The sequence below is a fragment of the Astyanax mexicanus genome, chromosome 11 (genome assembly GCF_023375975.1).
Source record: "Astyanax mexicanus isolate ESR-SI-001 chromosome 11, AstMex3_surface, whole genome shotgun sequence".
NCBI lineage: Eukaryota > Metazoa > Chordata > Actinopteri > Characiformes > Acestrorhamphidae > Astyanax > Astyanax mexicanus.
This window is the reverse complement of record NC_064418.1, coordinates 3035001-3050108: the sequence shown is the minus strand read 5'-3', so window position 1 is coordinate 3050108 and position 15108 is coordinate 3035001. Positions and strand designations below refer to the sequence as shown.

Genomic DNA, 15108 nt, shown 5'->3' with positions numbered 1-15108 from the left:
TAAAATTTACAGACGATCAGTGATGGTTGGGAGAAAAGCCATGTCATCTGCTGGTGTTTATATAAATAAGTTTAGCAGTGGAAGCTGTTTACGGAGTCACAGAAAAACTGCACCTTTCATTGAGGTTCATTTAAATTAATTTCAAGTAATTAGTAGTGATAGGGGGAGTCCTAATGAGTGGCCATTTAAATTAGGGATGAAATGGAATTGAATTAAAACAATAAAATGATGTAAGAATATATGAAAAACGCAAATCATTGTATAAACAATTATTTTGATTTCTGTTTTTGCAGCACATAATTGTGTGGCTAACAAAATGTTTTAAGCAGATAATCTACCAACCATTTCTGCCACACTAGTTTTTCACCAACCACTCAATTTCCACTCACCTCTACTTTCACTCTGAGTCATATTTCTCACCTCAAGCCCTCCAAAAGACCCCAGTGTCTGTTGCAATTGACACCAAACACATGATCTGCACTGACTCTGATAGGAAACCTTTGTTTTAGCATAGCATACAGCTTCAGAACATTATACTGACACACTCTAAAAATATATATTTTATGTTTTAGTCAGGAGAACTAATATTATCAATTTGAGTGAACTTACTGGCCAGAATAGCTCAATAAAATGAGTTCATGAAAAATTGAGCCCATGAAAAAATGTGATTTCAACCAACTTTTAGTTACACTACATGTGTCAATGCTCTTTCTACAGTGTTGGTTCATACAGCTTTCCCATAAGGCTTCTGGCACCTTATATATTTGCATATCGGTTTGGCCTCTCCCTTATTTACCATCTTTGTGTTTTGTGTATGGCCCAAAGCTACCTTATCCTAAGTATGCAAGCAAGTTACATAAACAGTATGTTGGGTTTGAGCTACAGTGTTCACTCTTGGGCTGCTGCCAGTATTGATAGTTTCCTAAAAATGTACTAAATATGTTGTGAATATATATATATATATATATATATATATATATATATATATATATATATATATATATATATATATATATATATATATATATGTATGTATAATAAACTAAATTATATATAACTAAAAAGCCCACAATACTTGAAAACAACGGTTGAGTTAACTAAACTATTGTTGTGTGAACAAAACTCCAAACAAGAAGTGTAAATATTATATTACTAACTACATTGCTAATTATTCTATCAATATTTAGTGCAGTGGTGTTCCTTACCTCTAACAGGTAATGGTTTAATTAGGATAATCACTCGTTTTTCAAAAAAAAGAAAAGACATATTCAAACTTTTTTTAATGTTTCACTACTTTACTATTTTTGAAAGACCAACATATTAGACATAATAGCTTTACATACCATTAAAACATAACACTAGTTTTAGTTTTTGTTTATTGCATTGGGTTATATGTTGATTACACTAATTAAGGCAAGCAGAAGAAGTTTTCCACTGAAAAAAATACTTTAAACTATTTTTCCTAGATCTTCAAACTTTTAAAAGGGTCAATTTGACCCAGAACAAAACAGGAGGGTTAACTTAAATAAACTTAACTGATTCAAGTAATTATCTAGCTTTGACTCAGTTAAGTTGAATAAACTTAAAGTGTTATATATTTACAGCTTAACTGAGTCAAATCAAAATGAGGCGAATCATTTGCAACTCTTATTTGCAGCAGTAAAACACAGAGAATTGCTGCATTTATCAACATTTATATCTCAAAGATCTACAAGTATACTTATAAATAGGCTTCTTTTTTCCATGGATTAAAAAAAAAGTACAAAGCTTTCCTGGACAGTTGATACCGTTGCGCAAACAAAAATAACATAAACTCTTTTTGAATTCTAATGAAATATGAAACATTGTATGAGCAGGTGTCCCAATAGTTTTGTCCATACAGTGTAGATGTGCAGTTAGGGGAGTGTTTCACACATCAGAGGTCTCATGACGGTCTGGATTGCTCACGTGTGATCTCTGGGGGCGTTTTTGTGTGAATAAATAAAAACCCAGACATGACCCCTTTTTTTCTCACTGCTGCATTTAAGCATGATCCTCTTCACCTCTGCACTGATCGCTCTCCTCTCCTCCTCAGGTGAGACTCTACCTCTCTTTCATTCAGCTCTCAGTCTCAGCTCATCCTGCAGCACGCTGATTATATTTCTATTCTTTTTCTCAGGAGCGATGGAGAGCGGGATTGTTGGAGGAAAGGAAGTTAAAGCTCACTCCAGACCCTACATGGCATCTCTTCAGAGTGATGGAGATCATAAATGTGGAGGATTTCTCATCAGAAAAGACTTCGTACTGACTGCAGCCCACTGTCTGGAGTGAGTGACTGTTTGCTCTTGTACTTGAAAAAATACTAAACAATACTGAACTATACTGACAATACTAGCGTGTGGTGAGGGGATTGACTGCTGGTGTTCAGACCACAATCGTGACACACTTATCTGCTGTCCTCATTAAACTTTTTTACAGAAGCATTTTTAGAAATGAAACGTGTAAGAGTAAATGTAAGAGAGAAGAACAATTCTGACCTACTAGTATCTCCGGATCTGCTTTCATCTGCAAATGCACCTTACTACACTGTAACTACACTACACTGTAAGCCCGGATAAGTTGAATTTGCTTAAAAAAATTAGAGGAAACCGGTTGCCTTAAAAAAGTTAAGTAATGCGTAATGAAAACTTAAGTTAGCATAGCTTAGAACATCATGTTATTACAACTAAAGGGGAAGTTGGCAGCCGGTTTGCTCAGTTTTTTTTAAGTAATGGGAAATAAAACCTTGAGTTAGCATAAATTAAAACATCAAGATATTACAACAACTTAAGAGGGAAGTTGATTTATTTGTAAGGTAGCCCTTAGAAATAATCCCTACACACTGATGGCGAGTGTCTGTCAGAAACTATTGGACACACCCAGTATGCAAATAGATTGGGACAGAAGTCAATGAAAAAGAAGCTGTTAATAACAACAGACTAAACTCAGTTATTATAAGTTGGTTCAACTCAAAGAGCTCAGTTTGAATAGTACAGTATACGTGCCCAAAAATGGTCAACTATCTCAAAATAGTTGAGTATTGTTTAGAAATATTACATTTTATATAAAACAGACTAAAATAATTTGAGTTCAAACAACGTATGGGTTTACAGTGCACAGGTGCTGACAGTCATGTTTATTGTAGGATGTACATGCTTCCCTGTGCTTACAACTTATGGAGATGCGGATTTCATTTTCCAGCAGGACTTGGCACACTGTCCACACTGCCAAAAGTATCAATTGGTCTTATATAATATTCTAATTTTCATTGGCTCTATGTCATAATCAGTCATCAACAATAAAATAAATAAATGTCTATCTATTTATATGTTTCACATTTTTAACTGAATTACTGAAATAAAGTAACTTTTCAACATTATTTTTTTAGATGCACTACTATATACTATAATAGTTATATTTAGTCATTAAAATATGTTATTTCAAGATATTTAGAAGACTTATAAGCAATAGCTTATAATGCCCTTTGGCCATTTATCATGTACCAGTATGTAAAATAGCTTTTTTTAGTATCATGCTTTAGATTTGCAAGTAAAATTCATTTTATTTCTGAGAAAAGGCACATCTGGATGTAAAACACATGCATATGGGCCCGTTTTATGACATTTTATGACCTATTTTACCATGAGAGAAGCACTTATTTTTTCTGTATTTTAATATAAACAAGCATTCAAATTTTAAACAGCCAAAACAGATATTGCTATTCTAGAAGAATCCTGGGTTTTAAGCATTAAAGCATTTCATTCACATAAAACTAATAATTAATCTTAATTAATGAAGTGTAGAAGTTACCATAGTCAGAAATCAACAGTATTGTCTTAGCTTAGGACATATATTTCACACTGTTTACTAAAATCTAATATCATATATGCATTGAGTAAGTAAAGAAAGATGAGTAAAGAACGTAAGATGATTAGAGTTCAGTAACACAATGTTCTTTCAATGTTCTTTCAACAGTACCAGTACCAGTGAACCTCAAGCTGGTCGCAAATATCTAGAGGTTGTTTTGGGGGCTTATAATATTAAGAAGAAAGAGACCAACCAGCAGAGAATCCAAGTGAGGAAATACTTCATGCATCCTAATTACAACAAGTACAAAAAAGCAGGTGATAAAGAGAAAGTTTACGCTGTGGATATCATGCTACTAAAGGTAAGGAGTGCTGGAACTGGACTTATAGTTAAGATCAAAAACACTATTCATGGCTCTAAATCACTGTCTAAATGATCTGTTACAGCTGAAGTCCAATGCGACGCTCAATAAATTCGTTAAAGTTGTGGAACTGCCTAAAAAGAAGGGTAAAACACCAGCCAGTGTAAAATGTAAAATAGCAGGCTGGGGCATGAGGAAGCCAGACAAACAAGAAGCATCAAACGTGTTGTTTGAGACTTCGGTCACACTGCTCAGCGACTCAGAGTGTGGACGGGTCTGGCAGAATTACTATGACCCTGCTTGTATGATGTGCTCTAAGACAACTAAGGACAGTACGTTCTGTCAGGTACGGAAATCTTAACACAAACATTCAGTAACAATCACTGATCAAATAGGTTCAAATTCATATTTCTCTCTCTCTCTCTCTCTCTCTCTCTCTCTCTCTCTCTCTCTCTCTCTCTATATATATATATATATATATATATATATATATATATATATCACAGGGGGATTCAGGAGGACCGCTGATGTGTAATACTAAGCCATCTGGCTTAGCTATCTACACTTCTCAAGATGAATGCAATAACCCTCAGTATCCTGGAGTCTATCTCAACATTTCTGCATTCCTTGACTGGATTAAAAAAGTAATGGGCAAGACAGATTAAAGTTGTTCTTATTCTGCATCGAAAACAAAAAGCTTTGTACTGTATTTATTCATCTGAATAAAAAAATGAGAATTTTTACATGTGATTTTCATTGTGTTGCTGCTTTTTGAGTTGTATGGGACTTTGGGGAGCTTCAGGTCTCATTGATGTCATTAATGTTATGGTTGATTTTCTCCTCCCATCTATCCCATCTGTTTTTTTCAGGAGGCATGCGTTCGGGTGATTTTTATTCTGCGTTAATGATAGAGAGCAACATATTTTATGAGTGTAATTTACCTGATATTAGTGTTTGTGTGTTTAAATCAGGCGCTCACATGTCCCACAGGAATGGGTGGAACAAAGATCAAGTTCCCAGGAGCATAATTTTTTTTGTTAGGACATTACCTGTTAAGAATGAGGTGATTTTACAATATTTTTTCAGCTTTTTTAATAGGGGCATCCATGGTACCTTTTTTATTTTATTTTATGTGATGTTAGGGTATGTTGTAAAAAATTAAGCCCAACATTAGTGATGGTGTTACTAATGTTTACGTTAGTGTTGTAGGGTTAATTTATTGGGGCCAGAAACATAATTGATAGGGATAATGGCTGCTCACTCACTAAGTTCAAATACAAATACAAATTTTATTTAACTATAAATCACGGGATGCAGTAATAGAGGGAATGGCAGAAATAACTGTTGACTAATTTACTAATCGAAAACAAAATCATAAAAAAAAATCACTAAATACTGTACATCGACAAGCAAAATAATCATTAGATGCATTACTACTTGGTACCAAATGAACTGGCATAGTTGTTAATATACTGAAATTGCAATAGCACATGCCTAAATAACTTTTTTATATACTGAAATCATTGTTTTTTTTTACATATTGGTACCAAGCAAATTGAAACCTTGTGTCTCTGCTGACTCTTATTACTTCTTATTTTATGTTAAAGGTAAACTAAAGTCTATCCAATAAATGTTCAACAAATAAAATACATTTTAATTAACAAATAAATATATATAAATATAAAAATCAATAAACATTGACCAAAAAAAATGTCAATAAAAAAATACATTATTTATTGTAACAAACAACAGATACACAGAATATTTAAAAAAAATACTTTTTTACAGGCATGATTTAAAATTAAAGACACTCTGACAATCAGATCCCTTCACTGAAGAGAATTAAAAGTTGCCATAGTAAGCCACAGATCTCAGACTGAGCTGTTATCTCTGTTTTCTGAAGCTGTGGGTGTTTGTGGGGTCCTGGCGTGTGCTGATGTAAAGATATATATATATACACACACTTTTAATATTCATACTTAATTCTGGATCTAATAGAGAGTTCAGATGAGAGATTTTCTAATAGGAATCCAGGTCGGTTCTTGTCAGCTGTCTTTCTTTTTGGACTTCAGAAACGGCTGGTGAAGAACATCATGCAGTCTTTTTGCCTGAATGAGAAAAACTCAATATAAACTCAATATTTACACACATCCAGACTTTAATACATAAAACTGTTCTCAGTGTCTCCACTGAACTTACCTTCTGAGGACCGAGTCCAGGACACAGCACCAGCTCTTCTTTTGATGCATTAATGATGCCCTCCAGAGACTAAAAAGATCATTATGAAAAAACATGAAAGAAAGGTTAAACACAGTATACATAAGCACAAAACAAAATAGCACAGATATAAAACACGATATGTTTAGCCACAAAACATCATACTATCTGAGCAATTTATTTAAAGGAAGATCACAGTTATATTCATAATTTAAGATATGGGTAGACCTCTTTTGCCTTCACAAATGAAGAAATATACATATAAATAACACACATTTTGAACAATATTTTGCATATTTTATAAATCTTATAACATATATCATAAATATTATAACAGGCCTAAATATGTACTAATAAAAGAAGAATTATGGCTCATTCCTATAAATAATATTAGTACTCACAGAGAACGCAGACAACAGTGTGATGGCATCGGTTTTATTAACAGATTTCACTGTAGTCAAGCAATCTGTAACCTGCCAAACAGAAAGAAAAATAAGTTTAGAATATTTTATATCGGCTTATATCAATATTTTGATATGCTGGGACACACAAAACCAACCTAAAACCAGTACAAATTTAGTTTTTTACAGAAATATGTACTTATCTTATATAATATGTCCTTATAAGTCATTTATCTTGAAGTGCTTTACTGTGATACCAAATAACCAAACATCTTTTATGGGGTTTTATGGGGTTAATGAATATAACACAGATTAATGGTTAAGTGTTACGAAACCCTGTGCACCTTATGTACTAAAAATAATTTTTTTTTTTTTTTTTTTATAGTGTATTATATCATCCTGTTACCCACCTCTATCTCAAGAGTAGGTTCAGGAATCACAAAACAACACAAGACATGATATGATAATACACTGCCCACGAGTGTCTGGGAGTTTAGAGCACCTGTGTTTAAATAAAAATTACTGATATTTGATGCCATGTAACAATGATGTATTTATATATAGATTTTTTTTGTCCCACCTCTGGATCAGATATAATACACTGATGTGTGTGTGTGTGTGTGTGTGTGTGTGTGTGTGTGTAGCCAGTGCTGACCTTAGAGAGGTAATCTTTCTCTACTTGCTCTTTAAGAAGATCTGCAGGCTTCTTCTCATAGGATTTATACGTCTCCAAGTAACGACCAGCTTCCTCAGGGCTTTAAGGGTTAAAGAAAAAAAAAAAAAAAGAGCACAAGAAGACAAAATGTAAATGTTTTTTTGGCCCACCACCCAAAGTATGCTTTATTTTTTGTTTCAGTGGTCACTGTGCATATATATATATATAAATGTCAACAAAATTACAGGCAAAAAAAAGTAGAGGAGAGATTGAGAGAACAAAAAAATTGCAGTAAAAAAAAGAGAAAAAGCAAGAAAGAAGTAAAGCAAACATACAAACAAAAACAAACATAAAAAATAACATAAAAGTGAAAGGTGAGAGAGAAAGACAACACATGGCAAAAAAAGAATAAATAAATAAAAAATAAAACTAATAATAATAAATAAAAAAAAAGTGTTGTGTTTTTGTGCATTTTGTAGAACAATTTTTATATGGGGACTAATGAGTGATTAATAAGCAGAAGATGTTTTCTGAGCTCACCTCCAGGCCAAGATGAGCGTGCAGTCAGCCATGATGCAGATACGAGCCAGTTCCTTCAGAGCATGATGGGGGTCTTTCTGATGCAACGGACAGTGAAAGGATATAATGCTTATAGAAACCAGCTTAAAGTATTTAAGTATCAAACTTCAAAATCAGTGTAAAAATCACAAAAATTAGTGTAGAGTGTACGAGTATAAAATCAAATAAAATAAAAAAAAAAAGAAACTGTCTGTTTGATATATGAGCTAAAAATAAAAAGACAAAAGACAGTTTTTGAACAGGTAAAAAAAGAGAAAGACATCAAAGAAAACCGCAGAACGACGGCTGAGCTGAGAGCAGTGATGGGCTTTACGCTTTACATTTAAAGCCTAGAACACACCTACTCTACTGATAAAGAAAACACATGCAAAAACCTCACATCTCTAAAATCCTAACTTTACAGGAGAAGAAATAACTTCTTAACTTTAAATAGACATCAGTGTAGTTTCTGCTGGTCTTTTAATTATCAAATGAAATTATTGAAAATAAGGGTCTGCCATATTTAACATTTTTAAATATTGTGAACAAAATTACACCCTGATATCTATCGTGCCTTATCACCCACCCCTAATTATCACATCATTATGTTCTCCCATTATATTTCCCCTTATTATATCTACTAGATACAGATTCTATTCAATACAATAATAACAATTTTATTCTCATTTTGTTCCAGTAGTGTATTGAAATTATTTTTTAATTCAGTGTTTTGTCATATAGCCTAGAATACAGTTATCGCAAAAATACTATGAAATATTGTGATATTATTTTAGAGCCACATACAAATTATAGCTTTAAACAGGATTTACTATTAATCAATTAACCATAGTATAAAGGATAGTACAATCAATCACTCACCACGTCGACCTGCACGAGCAGCACTCGAAGGGTGAAGGTCTGTCCCAACTGCTTCAGCCGCTCATGGATGTAGTTTGGGTTCAGGTTGTGATACCGCAGACTACAGAATTAAATAAATAAGTAATTGCCCAGGCGTTAATTGAATAATGCAGTGAAACTTATATTGTGGCTTGATGCCTTTACTGTGAAGTCTGGCAGATTTCTCAGTAAAGCATTTAGAAGCGTGACGTGGTTTCACACATTTCAGCTGCTGAAGTAAAGCACATGCAACACAGACAAAGACCACAACCTGAGAAAGAGTGCACATGTTGTTCGCCCCAAAACATAGTCAGGCACCACTTCTGCAAACTCCCATGGAACACTCCTGACAAACTTCAGGATAGGGTTTCCTCTCTGAAATGGGGGGAAAAAGGAGTTTAAAAAACATATAGTGGAAAAAAAAACAGAACACACATGCAAATTGTGTTGCAAATAATGATTATTTTGGTGGTCAATTTCTGTCTATTTCTGCTTTTGTTCTACTGTATGTTTTACCTCACCTGCTCAGCTCTGCACACCTATGAATATCTGTCCCTTAACATAATGACTTCCCAAATAACATTTAAATCAATATTGCAATAATGACCCATTAAACGCAAATATAAATTTGATGAAGCTTGAGAGCTTAATCACATGTATTTGTAACATAAATGTGTTATCACAATAAAATGAAATTATTTAATGAAATACTTCAAATAAAACTGTAAGTAGTCTTTTAAATGAAGACGAATAGAGAATAGGCAATAATAAAATTTCAAGCTGACAAATGTTTATAACTGACAATGTTGACTATGGGGACTAATCATTGCAGCATGCAAAGCACCTAATTCTTTATATGTACTACTTATTTTATATATTTTAGAATAAATATACAATATAAAATAAATATTCAATAACATAACTTTCAATTAATAAGATTGAATAAAAAAAAAAAACATTTGTTTCAATAAATAATAATTTATTCTATTTTAGAGCAGTAAATAATTTTCTGCTATATGGCAATTAATAATTAATAAAAACAGCAATTAAATAAGTTTCTTTTAATTATCACAAAATAAAACTTTAATTTATTATTGGTAAAGTAAAACGGTCAAATTTAGATCAAAATACATGGATTCTACAAACAATTTAAAGTCTCATACCTGTCGTGGGCTGACGATAATGCTGTTTCCTGACCCCAGCTGATGTGGGGTAACAGTAAGCTGTGCATTTTGACCTTCTTCCTTTCTCTTCTCTTCAGATAAATCCTCCTCCTGCCTCTCTGAAACTACAGTGGGGTCTGGTGCTGCTGCTGGTGTCACTGATGCTGCTGGTGGTTCTGAAACCTCCTTCTCACTTCTTCCAGCTGGAGGTTTTCCAGGATGTGCTGATGGTTTAGTAACTGATTCACGGCTGGAACCCAAATCTCTGCACCCATCCTGAGTCTCTAGTCCAGGGGCAGCTGTCTGGGCACCTCTGCTCCTGCTCTGGACAATAAACTCTGCGTATGATAAAGGCTGGCCAGTGGTTTGTGGTGCAGTCTGTGCAGACGAGGTCTCGCCTTGAACTCCTTTAGATGAGGGCTTGAAAAGAGAAGTAACCTGTAGAGAGAGACACCAGATGATTAGGTGCTTTTTTCCACTCTGGTAATTTTACCAAACTGAAAACCTCTGTAATATAATCTAGAGGAAGATGGACGATCACAAGCCATCAAACCAAACTGAACTGAACTGCTTGAAGGTATTCAAAAGCGGTGTGTAAGACTGGTGGAGGAGAACATGTCAAGATGCATGAAAAAAACTGTGATCAAAAAACAGGGTTATTCCACCAAATATTGATTTCTGACCTGTTAAAACTTTATGAATATGAACTTGTTTTCTTTGCATTATTTGAGGTCTGAAAGCTCTGCATCGTTTTTGTTATTTCAGCCATCTCTCATTTACTGCAGATAAATGCTCTAAATTACGATATTTTTATTTGGAATTGGAGAAATGTTGTCCGTAGTTTATAGAATAAAACAACAATGCCTATTTTACTCAAACATAAACCTATAAATAGCAAAATCAGAGAAACTGATTCAGAAACTGATTTAGAAACTGAAGCGGTCTCTTAATTTCTTCCAGAGCTGTATGTTTTATACTTTAGATTTTAGCCATATTTAGTTTAGCTTTGAGGACAGATAGATCTGCACACTCTTGGTATTTTAGTTATATAGTTTATAGTTTTTTTCAGCATCTACAATGTAGAAAATAAATTAAATCAACAATGTAGTTTTATGCATTAACTTATCTGAGTTTCTGTCACTCTTAGTTAGTTAGCGTTAGCCAGCAGTAAACACAATAAGAAGTTAGCTAGGTAAGCTAATAAGCTAAAAAGCTGATTTACTCAGTATTGATATAGAACAGGAAATCTCAGATCAAGAATAGTATTTTTACAGGTTTGCTGACCGGGTTTCTCTCTTTGTTAAAAGCAGAATCGTCCAGGTTAATCTTAAATTTCTTGTTTTCCATTCCCTCCCGATACAAAACACTGCAGTCCTACTGATCCTAGAGCAGCTAATCGAGCTTCCTTGCTGTGCGAGTACGATGAGTCGATTGCCGGCTCATCGATCCACACACCGCTAGCGCTAGAATAAATAAAAAAAAAAAAAGAAAGAAAGAAAGAAAGAAAGAAAGAAATACTTATAATAAAGAAAGAAAGAAAGAAAGAAAGAAATACTTATAATAAAGAAAGAAAGAAAGAAATACTTATAATAAATAAATAAATACATAAAGAAAGAAAGAAAGAAAGAAAGAAATACTTATAATAAATAAATAAATAAATAAATAAATAAATAAATAAATAAATAAATAAAGAAAGAAAGAAAGAAAGAAAGAAAGAAAGAAAGAAAGAAATACTTATAATAAATAAATAAATAAACTCAAATAAAACATCATGCATGGAAAATGGAAATAGATTCCTGATATAATATTAAGTGTGTACTCTTTATGACAAAATGTATTTATTAATTTATATTTTTATTCATATGTATCTATATATACATTGTATACAATTATTTATTTATTTATTTATTCATTTATATGTGCATTTATTTATGTACACTTATGTCACTTTTCGTCCTCCACCTTAGAAAGGACCTTGGGCGCCAGATGGCGCTGCCGAGTACAAAATGAATTGGATTCATATGGAGCAGCTGAACAAAATCACTTTTTTTTTTTTACATACGTTTATACGTTTTTTAGAACATTTATACTAAAACTGTACATATTCCATCAACACAGAACAATATGAAATGTTTCAGCACCACATACATGTTTTTAAAGCTTTTAAACTTTAGGATATAAACTTTTTAAACTCTGCTCTGACTGTAACTCCATCAGCTCACCAATCAGTCAGTCAGCACATAGTAGCAGTAAGGCCTAAAACTCGTTTTGCTGTAGGAAAATATGAAGATAAACGTACATTTTATTTGTTTTTAAACAACAACAAACTTCATTAAACTTTCTACAAAAAAAAAGTTGTTTACTCATATATTATGCTGCATGCTGCCGTAAACCAGCTCTGGCTGACAGAGCCCTATGTTAACCGAAAGGGGGCGCCACAGTACAGCAAGAATGAGTATCATCACAGCCTGTCTGCTCTGGCCCTACTACTACTACTACTACTACTACTACTAATAATAATAATAATAATAATAATAATAATAATAATAATAATAATAATAATAATAATAATAATAATAAATCAGACTGCTCTGATTCAAAACAAAAAATGCAATATACAGTTTTCTGTTGTGCAGTTCATAAACCTGCAGATTTTCTTTATATGTTTATGAATTACTCAACAAATAATCTAATACGAAAATTAGATAGAAAACCTAATTTGAGAAAATACGCATTTTTAAATTTTCTTTCTTGCAATTGAAGGGATTCAGAAATGAGTTACCTGTCCATAGAGGGCGCTGTTGGCTATGAAGAAAATAGCATCACATTCATTTAAAGCCGTATTTAATTTTTGTCAGTTATTGATTTATTTTTAATATATTTAAAAGTGATTGTACAGCAGGTAAACCGTTGAGTATTTTATGTGTTTATTTATTGTACACTTTTATAGTTGAGAACACCATGAATAAAGCATGTTTAAAGTGTGTTCTTCTACCTTAGTGCTGGAGGATCCACTGCACTGCACCCTGCTTTCCCTGACCACAACACACCTGATTCACATCATCAGTTAATTAGCTAACTCTAGCTCACTGAAATGTGCAGAGCGCGGTGTCTTCAGGACCTGGACTGAGAAACTTTGCAGATCACAGATTTGAGAAAACAGCTTTATTAATTAATTAAATGCAAACATGCTTAAATTGTTATATTTCTGTTTAACTTGTTACTTATGACACAATATTTAGTGTTCTCGTAATTTAATTATGAATAGACCAATAGAAATACTCCAAAAGTAGTTAAAATATTTTTACTTTTAAATCTGCATCATCATAAAAGTTGTCAGTAGCAGAGGGAAGCATGAAATGCTGTAAGATTTTGTGGGGAAACAAAACTGCACGGACTTTAGACTTGATAATAAAACACAGTGGATCAACACCAGCAGATGACATGTCTCTCCAAACCATCACTGATTGGTGGAAACTTCACACTAGACCTCAAGCAGTTTGGACTGTGTGTCTCTCCACACTTCACAGAGTTTTTTGGTTTGTTTAAGTCTTGTAAGTTACTACATGATTCCTTATGTGTTCCTTCACAGTCTGGATCATTTCACTATTCATTTACAATGAAGGTAAAAAAATAACTTTTGACTGGTTTTGTATAAGTCACGAAATGGACAATACATTTCTAAAATGTGGAATAAGGATAATGCAGCCAGTTAGCTCTGAAAGTCAGAGCTGTAGCTGCCCGGAAACACTTGAAAGCGTAATTGCTAGGCTTTCTTATTTTAATTGCCTAAATCACAATAAAATGCTGATAAATGGACCTCATGCTGGGTGTTTCTGTGGAGCGATGTGCGGGAGCCTCTGTGCTGATATTAATCAACGCCGGCCTCTATAGGGAACAAGTTCCCTCAGTCTTTTGTAAAATTCAGCACCAGGGACATCTGCCGCATGACCAGCTCAGCCCAACATGGCAGCGGCCGGCGTCCAGCTTGTACTGCTGAAGTAATGGTGATGATGTCATCTAGGCCATCATCTGCCTGTCACCTCTGATCACAACTCATTAGATCACACAGGCCGGCTCTATCACTGTTTTATTCACACTCACACTTTTGTTTATCCACAGCGTGTTACTGGATATATAGCAATTTCATTTAAATTCCACAGTATGGTCTCAGGCTTAGGTCCATTGTGGTCCTGTATGAAGACTACAAAGCAGGCAGATGGCAGTTATCATGTATAAACCTTTTAATTAGTAAAATTAATAAGTAAGGCTGCAGCAGCTGAACGAATAAAACAATTGGGCACAATCTAAACTGTTATTGTGTGAAAACTGTGTGACAAATGGAAAAATAGAAAAGCTCCAGTGAAATCTTGTTATGTTACAGTGGCATATTATTATATTAACATTGCTTTATGTTTGTCCTGTAAAGTAACAATATTAAAGATGATTTAAGAGGTTTTACAGAAACAGTCATATCAAATTTTACTGCATTATTAATATTTTTTAACATTATTTGATTAATTTTCTTGTGTGAACATTTTATGATGACTACACCTATAAAAGTTAATTATTAATTAAATATTATATAAAAAAAAACATTATATAAAAATAACTTATGACTATAGTTGAAAAGTTTGAAATCACTGGACATAATAATTTATGTTGTTTCAGTATATTTTCAATTCAGTTCAGTCCAATTTCAGCTTGCAGCTTTAGCAGCTTCACAAAAGATTTGGGTTTGAGTCTTTGTTTGAGTGAGCCGATAAACTCCATCAGGTTAAGAAAAAGAAGAAGAAGAAGAAGAAGAAAAAGAAGAAGAAGAAGAAGAAGAAGAAGAAGAAGAAAAAGAAGAAGAAGCCTTGAGATGAGCTAAGACTCTAAAATGGCTTTAACCCATGCCCTGATAGCGAAAGATTTAGTGCTGAAATTTTGAAATTAAATAAATGTTCATTTGAAGGCTTTGAATAATTGAGCTCTTCTACACTCATAATTAATGAATTTAGATACAAATACTTTCCTTCAAATAATATA

General features: G+C 33.2%; 2 protein-coding genes across 3 annotated transcripts; one reads left to right on the top strand and one right to left on the bottom strand.

The window, feature by feature from the left end:
- The first annotated feature begins 2009 nt into the window (after window positions 1-2009).
- LOC103022664 (mast cell protease 1A) lies at window positions 2010-4896 on the top strand. Its single transcript, XM_007227976.3, has 5 exons — window positions 2010-2074; window positions 2159-2306; window positions 3994-4186; window positions 4272-4532; window positions 4693-4896. The coding sequence occupies exons 1-5, from the start codon at window positions 2029-2031 to the stop codon at window positions 4849-4851; spliced, it is 807 nt and encodes a 268-aa protein (XP_007228038.3). The 5' UTR covers window positions 2010-2028; the 3' UTR covers window positions 4852-4896.
- Window positions 4897-5897: 1001 nt separating this feature from the next.
- On the bottom strand, window positions 5898-11503 carry ercc1 (excision repair cross-complementation group 1). Of its 2 annotated transcripts, none has more exons than XM_022680647.2 (9): window positions 11350-11503; window positions 10078-10515; window positions 9186-9289; window positions 8897-8996; window positions 8000-8076; window positions 7460-7559; window positions 6805-6876; window positions 6386-6454; window positions 5898-6294 (listed from the first exon to the last, which is right to left on the bottom strand). In XM_022680647.2, exons 1-9 carry the CDS (start codon window positions 11422-11424, stop codon window positions 6232-6234), a joined length of 1098 nt encoding a protein of 365 aa, XP_022536368.1. In that variant the 5' UTR covers window positions 11425-11503; the 3' UTR covers window positions 5898-6231. The 2 variants fall into 2 exon arrangements, with proteins under 2 accessions (XP_022536368.1, XP_007227818.2); XM_007227756.4 differs by having other exon boundaries at window positions 11362-11500.
- Between the last annotated feature and the right edge of the window lie 3605 nt (window positions 11504-15108).

Coding starts and splice junctions, on each gene's coding strand:
- LOC103022664 (XM_007227976.3), top strand. CDS start 2,029: ATGATCCTCTTCACCTCTGCACTGATCGCTCTCCTCTCCTCCTCAG. Junction 2,075..2,158: donor CGCTCTCCTCTCCTCCTCAG/GTGAGACTCTAC, acceptor TCTTTTTCTCAG/GAGCGATGGAGAGCGGGATT. Junction 4,533..4,692: donor AGGACAGTACGTTCTGTCAG/GTACGGAAATCT, acceptor TATATATCACAG/GGGGATTCAGGAGGACCGCT.
- ercc1 (XM_022680647.2), bottom strand. CDS start 11,424: ATGGAAAACAAGAAATTTAAGATTAACCTGGACGATTCTGCTTTTAAC. Junction 10,516..11,349: donor GAAACCCGGTCAGCAAACCT/GTAAAAATACTA, acceptor CTCTCTCTACAG/GTTACTTCTCTTTTCAAGCC. Junction 9,290..10,077: donor TTATCGTCAGCCCACGACAG/GTATGAGACTTT, acceptor CCCCCATTTCAG/AGAGGAAACCCTATCCTGAA.